Source organism: Heliangelus exortis, chromosome 1 (genome assembly GCF_036169615.1).
Source record: "Heliangelus exortis chromosome 1, bHelExo1.hap1, whole genome shotgun sequence".
Classification (NCBI taxonomy): domain Eukaryota; kingdom Metazoa; phylum Chordata; class Aves; order Apodiformes; family Trochilidae; genus Heliangelus; species Heliangelus exortis.
In genome coordinates this window covers 142,462,692-142,481,264 of record NC_092422.1, presented here as the reverse complement: position 1 = coordinate 142,481,264, position 18,573 = coordinate 142,462,692, and the positions used below count along the sequence as shown (strand labels likewise).

At 39.0% G+C, this 18,573-nt stretch overlaps 1 protein-coding gene across 1 annotated transcript in view; it reads right to left on the bottom strand.

Moving 5' to 3' along the window:
* Window positions 1-18,573, bottom strand: part of RFX4 (regulatory factor X4) — a 76,789-nt gene that overhangs the window by 42,268 nt on the left and 15,948 nt on the right. The window contains exons 4-7 of the mRNA XM_071728862.1: window positions 9,580-9,641; window positions 4,371-4,584; window positions 3,430-3,507; window positions 1,506-1,669 (exon numbers count right to left, since the gene is read on the bottom strand). Of these exons, the coding sequence (XP_071584963.1) occupies window positions 1,506-1,669; window positions 3,430-3,507; window positions 4,371-4,584; window positions 9,580-9,641 (518 nt within the window). The remainder of the gene's footprint in view (window positions 1-1,505; window positions 1,670-3,429; window positions 3,508-4,370; window positions 4,585-9,579; window positions 9,642-18,573) is intronic.

The following is an 18,573-nucleotide window of genomic DNA, read 5'->3' as shown; positions in this document are numbered from 1 at the left end:
ACGTGGCCATAGACCTGCTCTGCCCTACACAGACACCTGACCAGACAGGACGTGGATGACAACTGCTGCATCCACTAAAAAGTGGCTTTTCTGGGCAGCCAGCCTTTGTTCCCAGGAAGTCCCTCGGAGGATTCTGGTTGAATCAGCAAGATTTCCTTCAGGAGCTCCCAATGCAATGAGACCCTTCTTCACCCCCTCCAGTGCAGGCTATGGCTTAATAGCCACAATCTGGCCCTTTATATGCATTACAAAAGTCTATATTCACACTCAAGTCTCTCCTTATTTGCTATGAAAGAACTAAGCAGCTTGAGAAAAGGACTGCTGTTCTGTTTAATCCTTCCAGTGAAATAGATTTGGGGGGGTGAGGGGCAAAGCCTGTAAAAATGTACATATCCTATCAAGGATAGCCTATGCTTATAACAGGTTTCTTATGGAAAAAAAATACTTCACCTGCACTTTAGCAGTCACACAGTGTGCACAGGAGAGCAGAACAACATCTTGAAACATCTGCCATAATTAGAGCCACTTGAAATTCTTGGGGGCCAAATATACAGCACCAATAATAGACTCCTAGTGCAATATTCTTAGCAAATTATTCAACCCCAGGAAAACATCAGTCAAATAGTATTAAAGGCATAGCCATATATTCAGCTAACGAGGCTTTCCTGATGCTCATATTAGGAAAATTTACAGGGCAAACAGGTTGACTGCAGTCAGTGATTACAGTTCTTTGCTGTGACCTGCCAATCTCTGTTCTGCTTTACCTATATAAACAAGATTTCCTGGAGTCAGATGAGCTCCAGGCAGGAAGAAAACAGCTGAAATCTACCTCATGGAATGGAAAAGCGAGTATAGTTTTGAACAAACAAATAAGGAAAATACTTGTTAATATTTTTAAAGTGATCCTGAAATAAGCACACATCTGTTCTTCATAGGGCAGTATTTAAATTAAAACAGCTCATCCAAGACTTCACAACTATGATTTCATGGTTTATACTCCTGGCAAGCAAAATAACAATTGAGTTCAAAGAATGCAAACAGAGAAAAATGCTTAGGTTGCAGTGTCTGACTATGAATATATTTACAAACAAACAGCCAGGCCAGCTTCTCTTGTCACTATAATTCAGAATACTGTTATGTCATCACACTAGCAGAAAAGTGCCCTGAATTTTCATAAGACAGTGCAGCACTCTGCAGCCTGCAGGTTTCTGACATTACCTGAAAGTTGGTACACAGCTTTCATCTTCATGTTAATAATCCAAGAAGAAAATAGGGTTTTTTGTGTGTGATTTTATACAAGTTTTAACAATACAAGTATTGTTAAAATCTGAACATTTCTTCAGAACCGTGTCAACTCTTCAACTCCTTTGAACTGCCTCAGTGATGTGAACTCAGGAAACAGGTAGCAGCAAGCAGCTTCCTAAAAACTGCTGCTATTCTTTAAGAAAAGATATGTAAGGAAGTTAGCTGAGATAAAAGTGATCCATGCTGCTTGCTCTACTGACCTGTCAGGTAATGCTTGTAGTACTGTAGGCATCAAAACTCCAGAAATTGCTTTGTACAGAATTGAGTCACAAACTCCCACTATATTCACTACAGTTGAAGAACCCAATACAGGCAGCATATGAGGAGGCATCCCTTGCCAAAAGTGCAGAAGAAAACTTTGAACCTGCAATCAGAAGAAGCAGCAAGATTGTGCAAGTGAAAATAATCAAAGAGCACAAATAACATTTTCCTTAAATGACCTTGCTTGTATAACATTTGTTTCAGTCCCAGAGCTGGACGGATGGTGTAAAACACAGGCTAGACAGGTTTATACTCTAAGGCAGAGCCCAGTGGAATAACCAACAGAAGAGCAGGGAGGTGCTCTGAGCTGGTGACAGAGTCTTTGTGTTACCACAGTTGAGGCACCCATGGGAAGCACCATATTTTACCTTTGGTCAATGGCTGGTGAATGTAACTCTTAGGCTTCCACATGTCAAGCCTTTTCCTCTCTCTTTGCTCTCTGTGTAAGGCACCCTAGGGCTTGGTGTAGGGAGGGAGAGGAGGATAACACAGTATACAATATACTAATTTCTGCCTCCATTTTAGGAAGAAACACTGCACACATTTGGATATCTTCTTTCCTCCACTATGAAGGAAAGAGGAGAAAGAATAGAGAAAGACAGAAAATGGGGAGGAGGTTTCAGATGCAGCAAAATACACCTCTAAAAATTTCATTTAGGAAATGAATGGGTTACTCTGTGAATGAAATGGTAAGTTCTACAGTGATCAGAACACCAGCATTCACCTTGTGCACACAATCCGTGCTAAAATAAGTAACCAGACCAGGTGAAGAATATATACCATTTATATATTTTTTTGCTGCTCAGCCCCCTCCCCACCATTTATCAAATATTTGTTTCCCTAACAAATTATAAAATCTCACTCTTAAGAAAATATTCTGAGATTCATCTAGCAAAACTTCCAGATGTTTAAATGTCACGTATTTCTTTCACATTAAAACATCTAGATGGGGCACAATAACTTAAATGGGCCTCAGCTTCAAAGAAGAGGAGTGTGAAAATTAAAGAGCAAGAGGGGGAAAAAAGCAAGGAATTTCTTGTCATTGTTCAGAAGGCAGAGGCAAAAGACACATTTCCTTTTTTTCCAGAACTTGGATGTCATATTTGAATCAGGCCCTCAGCATCACTATAGTCGGATTTGTTTTCCTGGACTAGAGGTCTTCTCCACATGCAGTACAAAACTGCTTGCATTCCCACAACATTTTATTTTTCAGCTCTAATTACAGAGCTGTCTGCATGCACTGCCAGAAAACCCTCAGATTCAGTCAGATGTGCAGCAGGTACAAAAACCTTATCCATCTCTAGTGGACTGTGTATCAACTGCTGAGCAGCATGTGTTCCCAGTTGCACTGCAGTACAAATGAGCAACTGGGGACTTCATCTACAGCTTTCTGGGTTGTCTGGGAGGCTGTAGGCCTCCCACTGCCCTGCATCATTGGTAACAGAGCAGCAGAACCAACCATTTTGGCTGCAGCACCTGCCCTGGGCTTGTGCTGAACACTTAAAGTTCTTCAAACAGAGCTCAGCTTCAAGTCAGAGCTTAAAAAAGCGATGGTGGACATAGTTCTTGAGTTGTAAGAACAGGACTGTTCAACATCTTGTAAGGGGATATTGCTATCTTAATCTTGCTGGAGAATGGCAAGATAAAAACATTTCAATTTCATTCTAACTTGCACAGTGTTACAAGTGAGATTTAACACGATCAGCCATGTATTATGTACTCAAGTATAGCTATTGTTCTTTGTTCATGAAAAGGGTTAGACACCACAAAACCATAAGTTTGCAATATCACATTCAAAATAAGCTCTCGGATCCACCAATACCTTATGTATCATTAAACTACAGCTGTAGTTTCCAGTCATACCTCATCAAAGTTTGCTCTTATTACAGTGTCTAGTATCCTCTGACAGTGAGTTCTATACATCATAATAAAGGTAGAAACCTGAAAAGGAATGAGATGGAGACACACAAAAGATCATTCTACTTTAAGAAATCCGCTTTTTAAACTATCAGAATATAAAGCACCAAAAAAATCAGTTTTTTCTTGTCTTAGTTATATGCACAATTGCAAAAATAATGAAATTGGTTACAGACTAGTTAGATGAGTTAGATTAGCTTTAAGGTGAGTTTTCTTCTTAAAAGTAAATTCTCCCTTTGAATTCATGGATTTTTCGGTGTCAATGGGAATTCTTCAAATGTAAGAGGAGCAAAAAGCCTCAGTGAGATCAAAGTCGAGAATGTGGCCCTAATTAGGACATAAAGAACTATAAAACCCTATCCTTTTGTCCACTTTACATTGATACTACACGTGTGAATAACATCTGAAAACCAGCAAGCTCAGCCAAGAGCAGCCAGAGCACTTTTGTCATACGTGCAAATAGGATTCTCTTAATTTCTAGTCTAGAAGGATAAGAAATGTACTGTTCCTCTCTGCTCAAGAAAGCACCAGGATTGTTCTTCAGCTTGCCATCAGAAGTGTTTGCATATTAAAGAGCTATAATGTATTTAAAAGCAGCTACCCTCACCCCTCACCTGCTGTATGTAATGGAACTATGAAAAAAGTGTGCACAGGCTTTAGAAATACTGTATGGCTAATAGTATCAGCTGCCTATTTGAGGGGATAATATTTCTTCCTATTATATGAAGAAATTAACTCCCCCATAAAGTCAAAGCATTATTAAACTAATAATTCTAATTATTAGTTTAATTCTAATTTAAAGTCTTTATATTTTAGATAAAGCTTTCATCCAGAGAAGGGGAAAAAAACAACCAAGACAAGCCAAGAAAAGATTCCCAAAGTGTTACCTTCTCCTCTGGCAGACTGGCTGGCAGATTTAGATCTTTGACATTTGGAAACTCTGGCAGTAATGTTCCCAGTTTGGATCGTGGTGAATACGCCACTGTCTGTTTGGTTACTTCTTTTTTTCCTGTTTCGTTGACCCAGGCTGCTCCTTTTTTAGAATACATCACATCATAATACTGGGAGTTTTCTTTCACTGCAATTCCATAATAATGGTACCTGATATGTAGAGATTTATATTTTATAAAGCAGACTGTTTTGCTGTAGAAATCATTAGCATTATCAGTTTCTCTTACCCCCATATCTTTCTTTTATTTTTTTTTTTTAAATTTGAAAACAAACTGAGCAATATTTTGTATATTACTAAGGAACATTGATGCAGTCAGTAGCAGAACATTGTGGTAATATATTTGGTTTCCAGTTCTCATTCATTCTAGTAAAAGTAGTTGTCTTCAGAGTTAATAAGTTGTCTCTGTTGCAAGCCAGGAAAATCATAGACTTCCATTTTTTAATTTTTTTTTAATAAAAAACAAAAAAATGCTAAAGCTACTTGTTGACAGAGCTCTGCTGCGTGGCTGCTCCTTTAGTTTAGCAACAAGCAGAGGTACAGACCCTCTGGACTGGGCCCTTCTGTTGTTATTTCATCTCTCTGATTCTCCCACTGCTGAGGGCTGGTTTGGTGCCTGGGAAGGAAGCATGTCAGTTGATCAGAATTGTTTGAAAAATGGAAAACACTCCAATGAAAAGAAAGGTGGGATAAAATGCTTCTGCTGGAAAGCAATGAATGGTAGGAAATACACAGCTCAGAATTATTTGCTTCACAACTTATCATCAGCACTGGGCTTAGATCAGTGAGGGATACTATGCAAAGTTATAATTCCCTCTGTGCAGATCACAGTGGGAGTTACACTGTGTGGCTGTGCTATAAAAATGTGCCTTATGGCACAGGTTTATGCTACAGCTTAGATTTATTATAAGTGTTAATAGAAGCACTGATTATCCAGCTTAACTATTGAATCAAAACAACAAATGTAATCTAATTCCTTCCATAATTCACAAACTTCAGTTTCAGTTTCTCAGCTGTAGGCTCCACCAATTTTGAATAATCAGAAAAGGCACCAGACGATTGCTTGACTCATACCCTCTTTGTCAGATTCACCTGACTGTCCTAGGTGGAATTTTCAGTTATCTTCTAGTTGTGTCCTTACAGCCTATCAAAAGCATCTCAGACCATGATGAGACACTGTCTTCTGGATTCCACTGTGGTTTCAGGAGTATTTACCACCTCCAGATGTTTGCTGTACTCCCCAGTTACTGATTTCAGAGTGCTAACAGCAGGTCTGTTCTCTTCAGTGGACTCGTGTGCTTTAAGAAAAATCAGATGTTTTTACCAAGGGCATCAATTAAATTAGTGAAAGAGTGATTGTAGTTTAAACTAACTCAGGTGACTTTTTTCCTTTTTTTTTCACTTAGTGGTTTAACCACAAATCACTGAGTGTCTTCATCTCCAGCAGAAAGGGCAAAGAGCTGGAAGCCCTAATCTTTTCTACCAGCACAGATGGGCTGAGAGGAGGCCTGGGGAGCTGTAGCAAACTTCTACATGCCATGCCCACTGGGCATATTCCACGTTGTCCATTAAAAACAAAAGCCATCTTGAAGTCAATATTGAATAATTCAAGTAAAATTTATTAAAACATTAAGCTGACATGGTATAAAAGGGATTTCCTGGCTTCAATACCTTAAAAAGCCACACTATCTGCTCCAAATCTGCCAAGCAGGGCTTAGGCCAAAATGCACAGAACAGAAACAGTTCTAACAGATCAGTCCTAACCTCTGACACATACTTAATGGCAAATCTGTGCTAGCACTAGGGTTGTAACACCAGCTGTAGAAGTTTGGCTTCTTAGCTTGAAGAGTAACAACTCCAGGTTGCATTTTAAGTCCCAGTTTGGCCTCCAGAAGCTGTCATGCATGCCCTGCCTGAAAGAGCCATAAAGCTCACATACATCATGTGTGGGAAGTCTGGGGATGCAGAAACCAAAAGGAAATGCTGCAGGGAGACAGCACCACAAATGGTTCAGGGGACAAAGGGAAACAAGGAAAAAAGGTCACAGAAAGAAGGACTGCAAAGTTTTAGGTGGACTGAGGGGTTTCTATAACTTAAAAGGGGTCAGTCTCTTATATTAAGCTTCTTCTTAAATCAATTCAAGAAAAAAAAGAATGAAAGCCTGGAAAATATAGCAGAATTTCATTGTGCATTATTTAATATCTGTTATATTTCACTTGGCAGTAAACTACATGAAATATTTTTGCAGATAGCTTCAAAATAATTTAAAGAGCAATACCCGAATTAAATCTGATAGTTTCGTCCTTCAGCAATTTTACCATCCCAAGTCACAAAAACTGACTGGTGCATATTACAAAGATTATTTTCCAAGCATTTTTATGTATTCCTACAAGAAAAAAACCCAATGTATTTCAATAAGCAGAACTTGAAAGTTTGATCTGCTGCATGCAGATTGCAGAATGATTTTTTGGTAACTAGTGGAAAGCTTTTTCCTCTCATGGATCTGCAGCTCTCCTTTTAAAATAAGGAAGTAAAATTCCCTTCACAGCATGTAGCTTCCATCAGTTTAACCAACCTCTTTTGTACGTAACTGAAGAGTTTCAACTACAGTACAGAAAGAAATTGTCTTTTATGTTCAGCTGCCTTCTCGTGGCTCACCTGTGGTGGAAGAGTTTTTGAGCTCAGTGCAATAGAGAACAGCTGCATGCTTACAGCAGTAACCCAGCTGCAAATAAAGAAAAGCTCACAACTGATGGCCAAGAGTACAGCACCATTGTAGCTCTGAACTTTGTGATGTTACAAGGCAGCCCTGCTATAAAAAGACTGAAGGCAGAACAGTGTGAAGTCAGATCATCTTAACCACTTCTACAGCTGAATTTCCTTTGGCAGTAGCAGGGAAGTGGAGTGAAAGTCATACTGGCAGCCATCGGTCAGCACAGCTGGTGATAAAGAGACTGAAGTGCTAATGTCTGAAGTAATTTCTTTATGTAACACTTAATTGGAATGCAGCCAGGTGTTTCTGAAAACAAAACCAGAGCACAATTAGAGCTGTGCTGGGTCTAGCAAGGAGTGTATTTCTTGTGAAGAAGTACAGAGTGCATGTACTGTCTCTGTGTTTATACCTCACTTCTCCGTTGGCTCAGATGAGAGGGACTCCTCTGTATATGATAATCTTTGGGGTCCTGACCACTGATGAAGGTGTAAGCATCTTATTTTGGAGCAGAAGAACTCTGTTTCATACCTACCAAGACTGTGAAATTTGAGTGACTGTGGTCTCCCTTAGAGATGTGACCAGGTACTCTCAGAGGCAAAGGATTTTGCAGAGCACATGCAGCACGTTTTAAAGAAACCTCTTCTTATTTGCTAGATAAGGAGCAGCATCCTTGCTTTGCCTTTCAGGGAAAGGTGGCCTGAAAAGAATATGTGACCTGAAAGGCCCTGTGATAGCCACGCAGGTTAGGGAGAAAATATGCAAAAAATATGAATTCTCGTTGTTCTTTAGCCTCTTCTAAAGTGTACACCCTTAAGTGGCTTTGAGAGACTTCATTTTGGAGAGGCAAAACACCTTCAGTCAGCAGATCAAGAACATCTTGCCCTTCTGAGAGACTCAGGTTTGGAAATACAGCACTGCTCGTTGCTTTCATTAAATGGGAAGGCAAATAACAAAATTATAGCCAGTGTCAGAGTAGTTTGATGGCACAGTGAGTGCCCCCATCCAAATGCTTCCAGTAAGCAACTTGTGCACACTTTCACTCCATCTTTATGAACTTCCAAATAATTTATATTCAGTATTAAATCCTGATTCTCTGAGTCCTGTTGTGTTTTCCCAATATACTGTTGGACTTTTTCAGAATTTGCATGAGAGACTTCTGGAAGCTCTGTTATGAATGATGTTATGGTAGCTCTGAATTTGCACTTGGGAAGAGATTTCAAATCTTCAGTTAGCTGCTTGAACATGACAGCTCTAAGGAAAGGACAGTTCATCCCATCAAAGAGATACTGCTTAGCATGGACCACTTCTTAGAAGAGTACAGTGAGGATAACTTTAATGGCATTTCTTCCAGCATCTTAATTTCTTTTTTCCTTTAGAGTGGGGTGGTCTAACTTTAATATGCAAGTTCAGTTCTCTTAACATATTTCTTTCTCAGCATTTAGCACTATTATGCTTCTAGTCTTTGTTTTGAAAGAGAAGCTTTACCAGCAACATTTTGCAAACGTGCTGTCCCAGGTTTTCATTTCTCCCTGCACAGTTTTCCATTTGCGATTTACAGAGACTGCCCTTAGACTACCCTGGAGGATTCTGTGAAAGCTAATCAGGAAAACCATTTATTATTATTATTATCATTATTATTGTTGTTGTTGTTATTGTTATTATTTTAAAGTGGCTTCAGTTTGCCATAAGAAGATTAAAAGCTCCACCAGAAAACTAATGAAGTCCACAATTAGAAAAAAAAAGTATAGAAACATCTCTGTATCCAATTTGTAAGTTGGTAGAATCACATTTTGTCACCAAATGGAAAAAGTGAAATATTCCAGGAAGTACATTGTTCTTTCTGAATGAATTTCTCAATCTGGAATGAGAATGAACTCTTTCCAAGAAGTACCACCTTTTGGGTAAGGCAAGAAACTAATTTCTTGATCACTTAGAGGTATGTTGGATTTCATTACACAGGAAAGCTGGTCGTTATATCCATATGTATATAATGATGGTTATATTGTGGACAATTTCATTTAGGCCCATGTATGTTCCTACCTAAATTCCAGGTAGCATTCTGCCACTTGTCCTCTAAGCTGAAGCATGATGTTAACCTGAGCTTTCATTTCCCAGCCTCCAACAGTAGCTCCCATTACTCCTGGGTGTGAATGTCCTTTATATTGTGTAAAGTGAGCTGAGATGAAAGACATTGTAGGAACAACACGGCAAATACTGCTGATGGAACCAGTACAAGGCCTCCATTAAACTACCTTTGCAGGATCACCCCCAAATAAACAAGGCAGTGCAAAGGCTACAATAGAACTTCATTCAAAATTGGGTTTCAAGTCCCTAAGTGGATAAATTGTTCCCCGATCTTATACTATTTTATTCAGTAAAGCCAGAGCCAAATGGGGCCCTAAGAGAGATGATAATAATACCATACACTGCTTACTTTGATTGGCCTCTGGTTCCAAGTCTTCTTGTTGTTAGCTGTGGAAACTGTTGCCTTATTATCTGCAAATAGAATAGAACTGATGTTAGAAAAAGTTGAAAAGCAAATTTACTAATAATTTGATAGAGATTGTTAAGACAGAAAAGCTGGAAAACTACTGCAACGTCAGCAAAATACATGTCAGGAGAAATAAGAAATAAAGCTTTTGATTTTTTTCCATTACCAAAAGAGAGAAAAGAGACTTTAAAATTCAGTACAATTCCATTACCTACCATAAATTTAAATACTTTCTGAATTTACTGGAGTAGAATACATTTTCTTTAAAACCTAAGAGCAGTTCTGCCTCTAAACTAAGTAGTAGAATTGGCCTACTATTTATGTCACAGCTTTGGTTTTGCTACGAACAGAGGAAACTCCCCCTTGAAGAGTTTTGGAGGCCACAGTCTTTTAAAGACCTCCACAATCCTGCCATTAAACATTCCTTTTCCTAAGTGATGATACTCTGAAAAGATTTTTGTATTTGACAAGGACACCACTTCTACCAGGAAAAGCTTGTAAACTATTTCTCCTCCATGGAAAATAAGGGCATTTCTGAAGCAGCAGGGCACCAAGAAGAATCTGGGCTCTAGTCAGTCAGCAGAGATTAAAAGAACATTGCTACTGTAAAACAAAACTTCCTGAGTGCCAGAAGCATTTAAGGAAATGGATTAATGAATGTGGAGGAGTGCTCCTTCACTAATCAGAGCCTCTGTCAGCTGGGCAAGTCCTGAGGAAAAGGCTCTGCTGGAGTTGCTGGAAAGGCGGCGCTCAGCACCTCACAGAATTGAACCTGAGTCTCAGTGTGGTCTCCAGTGGGAGGAAAATTCTTCTGGCAGAACAGTCACACAATAACGACTGCAGTAAGCCTTGAAGATTCACTTGCAAAAGGAACTTCTTCCTGTTTTAATTTACAATATATTTTAATTGTGCTTTCATTATATAAATTGCTAAATATTTCCTCAATGGGGAATATACCAACTACTATTAAAGGAAAAGAGGCACACAAGATATAACTGCTCAACTAGGAAAAAACAGCAATTAAATTTTCTTCAATAATACAGGCTTTCCTTTTCTCCATTAGCCATTTGGCCACCATGATAAATATTTAATCCTGACTGATGACTGAAAGCTCTGGAACACGTATTTGTATCAAAAAAGGTGCTATAAAAATAAAGACATTACAATGGAACATATTTGATTGTTTCTTCAGTATTTTTTTTTTAAACAAATGTTCAATCTGCTTCTTTTTGTATCGTGTAAAAATTGACCTGCACTGGTTTCCAAGAGCTTTGTACAACGTGGCTGATGTCAAAAATGCAGCATAGATGCAGAGTCGCTAGGTTGTTCAGCTTTAATTTCTGGAGCAAAACTTCAGCAAACAGTAAAACACTTTTGTGGAGCTGTGAAAGTTCAGCCTAGCTGTTTGATAAATGAGCAGACAGGCAAGCAGCCCTTCTTTCTTTTTTTGTATGGATTCAATGAAGCCTGCCTAAAGAACACCACATGCTGTTCCAGCTACTGATCTAACATTCCGCAACATCTCAGCCTTCCAAATTCCCTTTAATTACACATTAATCCCACCCCTCTCTCTTTCATTTTCTGCAGACAGGGTTGGGGGCTCCACAAGGCTGTGGGAAAAAAGGCAGTCTTGAAGAACTACTTTCTGAGGATGTTTTTTTGGGGTTAGAGGTTTTTGGTGTTGTTTTTTTATTGTTGTTTTGCTTCTGGTTTTTTGGTTTTCGTTGTTGTTGTTTTCAGTGGCAGCTGCAATTCAGAAAAAAACCACTCCTCTCTAAATGTTGATTTTACAGCAGTAAACTCAAAATTAAATCTTATTATTAGAGATACTTTTGCCTTATTTTTTTCTTTTAGAATATTATGAACCCACATTACTTTCAAAGTGTTTCTAGTAGGGATGAACTATTACAATGCACACTGTAAATACTACTTTATGAACCATATGCTTTGGGAGTTCTGGGGATTTAAGTAAATCTGCCAGTTTCTACATACCAGGGCAGAGGTAATCAGGAGAAGAGAAGAAGAATAATGGAGTAGTTGATCAGATGATCAGTTTTTCTTTTCTTAGTTTCTTTTTTAAATCCAGCACATTTTAAACAATGAGATACACCTTTCAGAACACAGCTAAAAAGTATGCATCGCTTACATTATTCTTTACCAATAGCATATAGGGAAAAAAAAAAGGAGAAAAAAAGGAAAACTTCTGAAAAACTCAGGACTTTTTGCATATGTAACAAATGTATAATATGGTATACTCAGCATGGGTATTTCTGTTTGTGTTTTGCATAAAAATGTCAAATACTAAATGAACTAGCTGTTCATGTAAATGTTCATGTTTGGCTACATTTTTGTGAGTCCCTATGTAATGATATTGTCAAAGGCAGTGAGATTTCCCTGAAAGGAGAGAGCAAGTCAGATCAGGCAGAAGAGAGTTCACTGTGTGCTGAAATAAATGGAAAAAGTAGAGGGGCCAAAATGTTGATTTTGAAATTATACTTTCAGCCTGAAAAGTCAACATATAAAATACATCATCTTGTTTCATATTTATTAACTTTTAAAGATCTATAGAAAAAAAACCCCAACAAGTTAATTTTACAGCTGGGTGGAGAGAAAAGGGTATTCCTGGTTGCTGGACATGAAAATTCAGGTTTGGATTTGAAAGCCAAGTTGGATCATTTTCCTTTCATCAGTGCAGTGGGGTTATGCAAGCAAACGAATCAAGACCAGACCATGCAGTCCGAGCTGCTTTCTGAATGGAGCCCAGTCCGTCCCAGTTCTCACAGCAGTGCTGGCTTCCCAACAGAAGCAGTGGTAAAAAGATTTCATGGGTGGTATCCAAGGCAATTTTGGAGCGAACAGGCCTTTTACCATTGTCTTTCAATGGAACTGAAATTTCATCTCATACTTCTCTAAAGTGACCAAAAATCCAGCTGCCCCATCGGATCTGCTGAGCAAAAGGGTACAGGTTTCACATTTTCCAAGTAAAATTCCACCTAAGTTATGTGGCAGTTTTGGCTGTTAAGTATTATTTTATGCTACTCATCTTTTTGGTTCTAAGACAGATGCAGACCAGGAGTTTCACATACAAATAACTTCTGTCCCTACTATATGAGCTGCAGAAACCAATGCTCCTTTGATTTCTTTCTCAGTTTTTAAACTTCCGTTGTGTTCTCCCTCTCTTTCTTTTGTCCCTTGCTCAAGACCTTATCTTGCCTTCTGCCTATAGAAAACCTGGCGTGCCTTTCTTGATTAAAAAACAAAAATAAATAAAAATTAATAACTTCCTTATCTTTTTGAAAGTCTGTGGTTCTTTGTCTACTGTATGCATAAAAGCCACTCAGAAGTCATTACATGACAAAACAATGTATAGGTAGTTCACACATTTTCAGAGGACTAGGATATCTGGATCAGCATAAATTTAACCCTTTTGCAGACAATCCTGGTACATGGTTTTAGGAATGCCTGTGCAAGTAGAATATAAAGGGACCTCTTTCTTTCTGAGAAGCAGTAACTTTTCCTTTCTGAATGTACGGGGTGGTCAAATGGAATGTAAGAAAGAAAAGTCGTGTCCCTCTCTCACTACAGTGCTGGTAGTACAAAATTCAAGCACAGATTTTGGAGTTCACAGGATTTTTATCCCATTTTGGCTTTTTAAACCTAGTAAAGGTATCTGAATAGGCTGGAATTAAATATCTAGTGACTTGTATTTTTGCTCATTCTTAAAAGAATGAGAAAAGAAATTTAAAAAATTACTTAAGCATCGACACAGAACAGAGAAAGCTTTACAAGCAACAACTAGGAAAATGCATTTCTGTAAAGGTCTGCACTGCAGTCTGCACAACCTACTATACTAACCTTAGAGATGGCTGACTGTGGAAATTGTTCTCTTAGTCACAAATGGCTGTAATGATGATTCCCTTGTCCTGATTCCTGCCAGCTCTAATGTCTGTCCCTGCATCCCTCCTCACATCTCCACTACTGTGGCATTTTCACATGAACAGAGCCATTCCCAGCTTTAAAATGAGCAATGTATTGTCAATTCTTTCTTCCCTATGCTGTGACCCATTGCTCCTCGTTGCATTCACTACCAAACTACAAAATTCATGTTTCCCAGTAGTTCCATCTGAATTCTTCTATGATATGAGTTGTCAAAACAAAACAGGAAAAAAGGAACCCAAACCATCTTACAAAACATCTTATGCCATCTGTCTTAGTGCTAACAAATAAGAATGGAAGAAATCAAAGATGCTTGTAAACTTATGATTTTTTTTTTCTTCCCTCTCTTTGTCAAAATGTTAAATTTCGCTCAGGGGGCAACAGAAAATGCATGACTTGCCCTGGAAGAATTTAAATTGCTATTTTTAAAAAGGCATGTTCATTTTGTAAGGGCAGCTGATCTAGAGGGTTGCTATTCTTCATGACTCGAGTTCCTTTCTCTTTGAAATAATTCTAGCCATGCTTCTAGAACTTTCCCAAGGAGTGAGGTAAAATCAAAGCAAAATGCAAACCAACATTTGCACTCTGCCAGGATGAGAAACGAATTTCAGGTCCCATGCTCTGGAGGTCTGAGAGGTTCTAGAAGGATTCTAAATACAGGGGAATAAATTCTCTTTCTTCTGATAATAGTCCTTCATAACATGTCTGGCTCTTTTTATTTCAATTCAGGTTTCAAGTTCTGTATCTAGAGAGCATGCTGTGCTTTTATGAAGTAAGGTACAGAAGATCTGTGTTCGTTTAGCAAATTCTACTGTGCTGTTTCATTCTCAAATTTCTGCCACAACAGCAGAAAAAAACCATTGATGCCAAATATAATTACACTCCTACATGGTTACGTTTTCCTTAATCTCAGTATTGCAAAACACAGATAACATTGATATCCTCAGCTTTATATGACAAGTGTAGGATTTTCAGGCTCATTCATCTTTGGCCTTGTACTGATTGAATTGGATTGGTCTGGGGTTTCCCCATCTGCTTCAGTGCTTTTGAAAATCCTGCCCTGAGACAGTCCCCTATTATTAACACCTGTGTTAACAGGTACCTTTTGGTTCAGAGTTGGCTCAGGCTTGGCTTAACAACACTTTACCTCAAGGTCAAGAAATCTTTGCCCCAAGAAACATGCATTAATAGGAAAGAGCAGGATCAAATCAAAAGATTACAACTTCTCATTCCTATCTCCCAAGTCCATCAAACTGTGTCAAGGAAAGGAGAAGAGGCATGACTGATTCTGTATCCCCTCTACTCCTCTCTCGCTTGTTTGAATGACAGAGGAAAGAAGATGGTAGGGTAAGGGTACAGAATTCTTAGTGTTCTGTTATTTGTTTAAAATTCAATAACTTTCCTGTTTTGCTCCCCTCACTGTCATAATTTTGCAAACCAGGCCACGGTCTAGCTATAGGATGAAATCTTATTCCTAGCACTGAAACATCTCAACTGATACTGCAAAATAAGTCAGAAAAACCTGATGGCATTTTCTCTAATGTCTGTTCCCAATTCTGCCTGCTGTGGCGATAACACACTGGGGACTCTAACAGATCTGGACCCTTTAGTGAAGCTTGTGATGTCTCCTCAAATTCGTCTATGTATAAAACATCCTCCTTCAACAGCTCCACTGGCCAGATGGAATTGAGCCTAAGGCATGATCAAACAGATTACTGCATCTCAACAAAGCTGTAAACATCAAATGCTGACTGAGATGCTTCACTGAGCTGCAGCCACTTATAGTGTTGACTTGCTGAAGCCAAGCAGATCTAAAACCCTGCAAAACCCCCTCCACTCTGTACTGGTGCCAGCACACTTACTGCCATCACCCAACATCTCTGTGGGAAAAGGCTGAGCACGAGGATCCCTGCTCTCTGGCAGAGCCTGTGCTGTAAAATCAGCCTTTGGGATGCGTTGACAAAGCATGAGGTAAAGCACCCCAGAGGCAGCTCTACTTCATGATGAAGATCTAACTAGAAGCCAGATGCTTGAGGAGGCAAAGGAAGTAAAAATCCCTTTGCTAGAGGGCAAATTTTTGGGAAGGGGGAAGTCACTCCAAGGAAACTGAGGTGTCCTTGCTGTTTTTCTTACTCCCCAAACTCAAGGAGAGAAAGGCAATAGTTGACAACATACATAATGAAAAGGATCTGTGAAGCAGAGCCAAAGGTGCAAAGGGTTTTCCAGCTACAGTGTAGGATCCCCATTCCCCACACCTGCCTGGCCTCTTGCTTCTGCAGTTGTGTCGATCTGGCCTCCTCAGATGAGCTTGGCCTAGAAGATTCTGCATCAGGAAGAAAACTCATACTGGTGTTAACTGCTCTTTGGTCAGGAACCTGAGCTGGTAAAAAGGGGATAAGGAAAAGCAAGGGCTGCTCAGATAGTGACAGGATTCTATGGCCCTTGACAATAACAGAAACCACCTCCTCAGCTTTATACTGATTTTTCTCAAGTTCTATTATTCTTTTCTATATTTACTAGGAAAAAAAGTATAATAAAAAACTTTTCATATGTAGTAATTGTGCATGATAAAACAAGTGCTGTTTTAACCTATCAAAAGAGAACACTAAGACTAAATTTGGCTTTTCTATACCAGTTTTTCTATATGGAAGCCACTTAGGAGCAAATTGAGATCAGAAGAAAAAACGCCAAACACATCTCTGTGAGAAGTATCTCCTTATGCACATCAAGTCCAGATGTGTGCATTTGAATAAGAAGACAAACCAGAATACAGTCACATTGCAATATCATTGTCAAAGAGGTCTTGAGAAGCCTACTTTTCTGTCATTTAACACTAAATATATCTATTACGATGGCATGAAACTGTAAATCCTATTTATGCTGATCATGCTTGGAGGAGCAGTCCTGCTGGCAAAACTTCTGGGCATAGAGACAGTGCACAGTGATAAAAAAGGACTTTGGCTGGTACAGTTTGTACCTCCCAGGAGCAAAGCAAACAGTTGAGAAAAAAAGCACTTTTCTGCCAGTATGACTGTGCCTCAAACCATTTTATTTTTAAATGGGGAGGAAATGCTAATAAAAAATGTAAAATATCTCTTTACTAGCCAATATTACAAATATACTGTATACGTTGCCCTACTTTATTCACTGAAATAAATTCATTGGAACCTAATTTTCACTTACAGAAGGTCAGGGAGCCAGTCAGGAAACAACCAAGAAGCTCTAAAATCCGTATGGACACACATCTATGTTAAACCTCTTTTTGCTGGCAGAGTCTTGTAAAGGAACCTAAAGCCTGGGGAGAGCCACCCAGCAAAGTGTCAGCATCCTTCGTTTGCCTTTTCAAATATTAATTTATTATTGTTTGTCCTAAGACAGCAGGAAAAAACACTTAAGGGGAAGAAAGCAAAAGAAAAGCGGAAGGTATGTAACCTCCAGGGGGCATATGGGAGTTGTGGGAAGAACACTTCATAAGGATGCAAAAGAGGCCGCACCAGGAGACACCGTGTTCTGGGTGCGAGAGGGGGCAGGGGCCGGGAGGTGACTTCGCACTGCACAGGGGGTTTAGGGCAGTAACTGAGGGCATAGAGAACAGGGGACACCGGTACAGAGGATGAAGATTGCATCTGCAAAGGGGATGATTAAGAAAATAAGGTTCATAGAGTCACAAAAGAAACAAAGAGTAAAAATGAGCGTTGAAATAAAAGTGAAAAAGAAGCTCAAAGATTTGCCAGCCCAGCTGAACAGCTACATGACATGCTATAGCTGGGAGGGAGCCAAAAAATCTTAGAGCACCCATCCATAGCCAATAGCTACTGAGAGGCTTGGAAATGCTTAAAACATTACTGCTTTTTAAGTAATTTACTTGATTGTGTAAAGGTCCCGATTCAGAATGTTTTAGCTTTCACAAATAAATCTTGGGTTGCATTCTTTAGTGGGAATAATGAATCAGAGCTTTCCATCAACCATAATTCCTAGATTAATGTATTAATCGTAACTGGCATTTTATGTTAACCTGTTGCTCAAAAAAACCACATATTCCTGCTCAGCCCCCCCTGATGCAGGCAGCAGCAGAACTTGTGGCTGGAAACACCTTAATCTGCTGAGCCCACAGGGCCCAGGATCAGAGCCTGAAGCATTTGCAGCACAGGGCTGAGGGGCACAAGGTTGCAATCTTTTTTTTAAGTGACCCTAGCAGCAGGACTTTCACTTCTCCTGCCTGAATAATTACTCACAGTCTAAACATGTCCGCTGTAAGAAAGTTTTTTCCCATATGCAACATTTTTTTGTTAATAAAACAGTGATATGCCTGCCCTTTCTCACCTCCGTCTCCTCACTCGTTGCATGGCACACTTTTATTTATTCTGCTCATGAATCTATTGAATATGAAATCATGATCCTGTTGAATATAAAATGTTTTACTGGCTATAGTAAGAGCAGAAGTTTAACACTGGAGTCTCCACTTGCTGATGCTGAGCTGTAAGGTCCTAGTTGCTGTGGGGTTAAAGTATATGGGTAACAGAGTGCTTGATCATGTCCTTGGCAGACAAGACAAAGTTCTGTAATGCCAGACTAGGTAGCACAGCTATTAGCAGACTGACAAATGCTACTATAGACAAAAATTCCTTCAATTTTCATACAGGGCAAGTTAAAAACTAAAATCCTGGATAGCATATTAAAACTATAGTTGCCTTTGTCATATAAGAATATATCACATTAATAACCATATTAGAGTCTCCTCTATTTTCTATGTAATTTAAGTGGCTTAGGAGCGCAGATTATTTTTTCCTCTTCTTGTTACTTTTGTTGCCATTAATCTGTTTTCCTCAGGAAACTGTCTAGGACATATAACTGTCTCTCTGTTAATCTCTCCATGCCCTAGGTAATTTTTTTTCTTTTTTTTCCTCTCTCTCTTTTTTTTTTTTTTTTTTTTTCTTTTTTTTTTTCTATTATTCAATATTACAAAATGCCTGAGTTCCAGTCCATGTCCTAGAAGTTTAA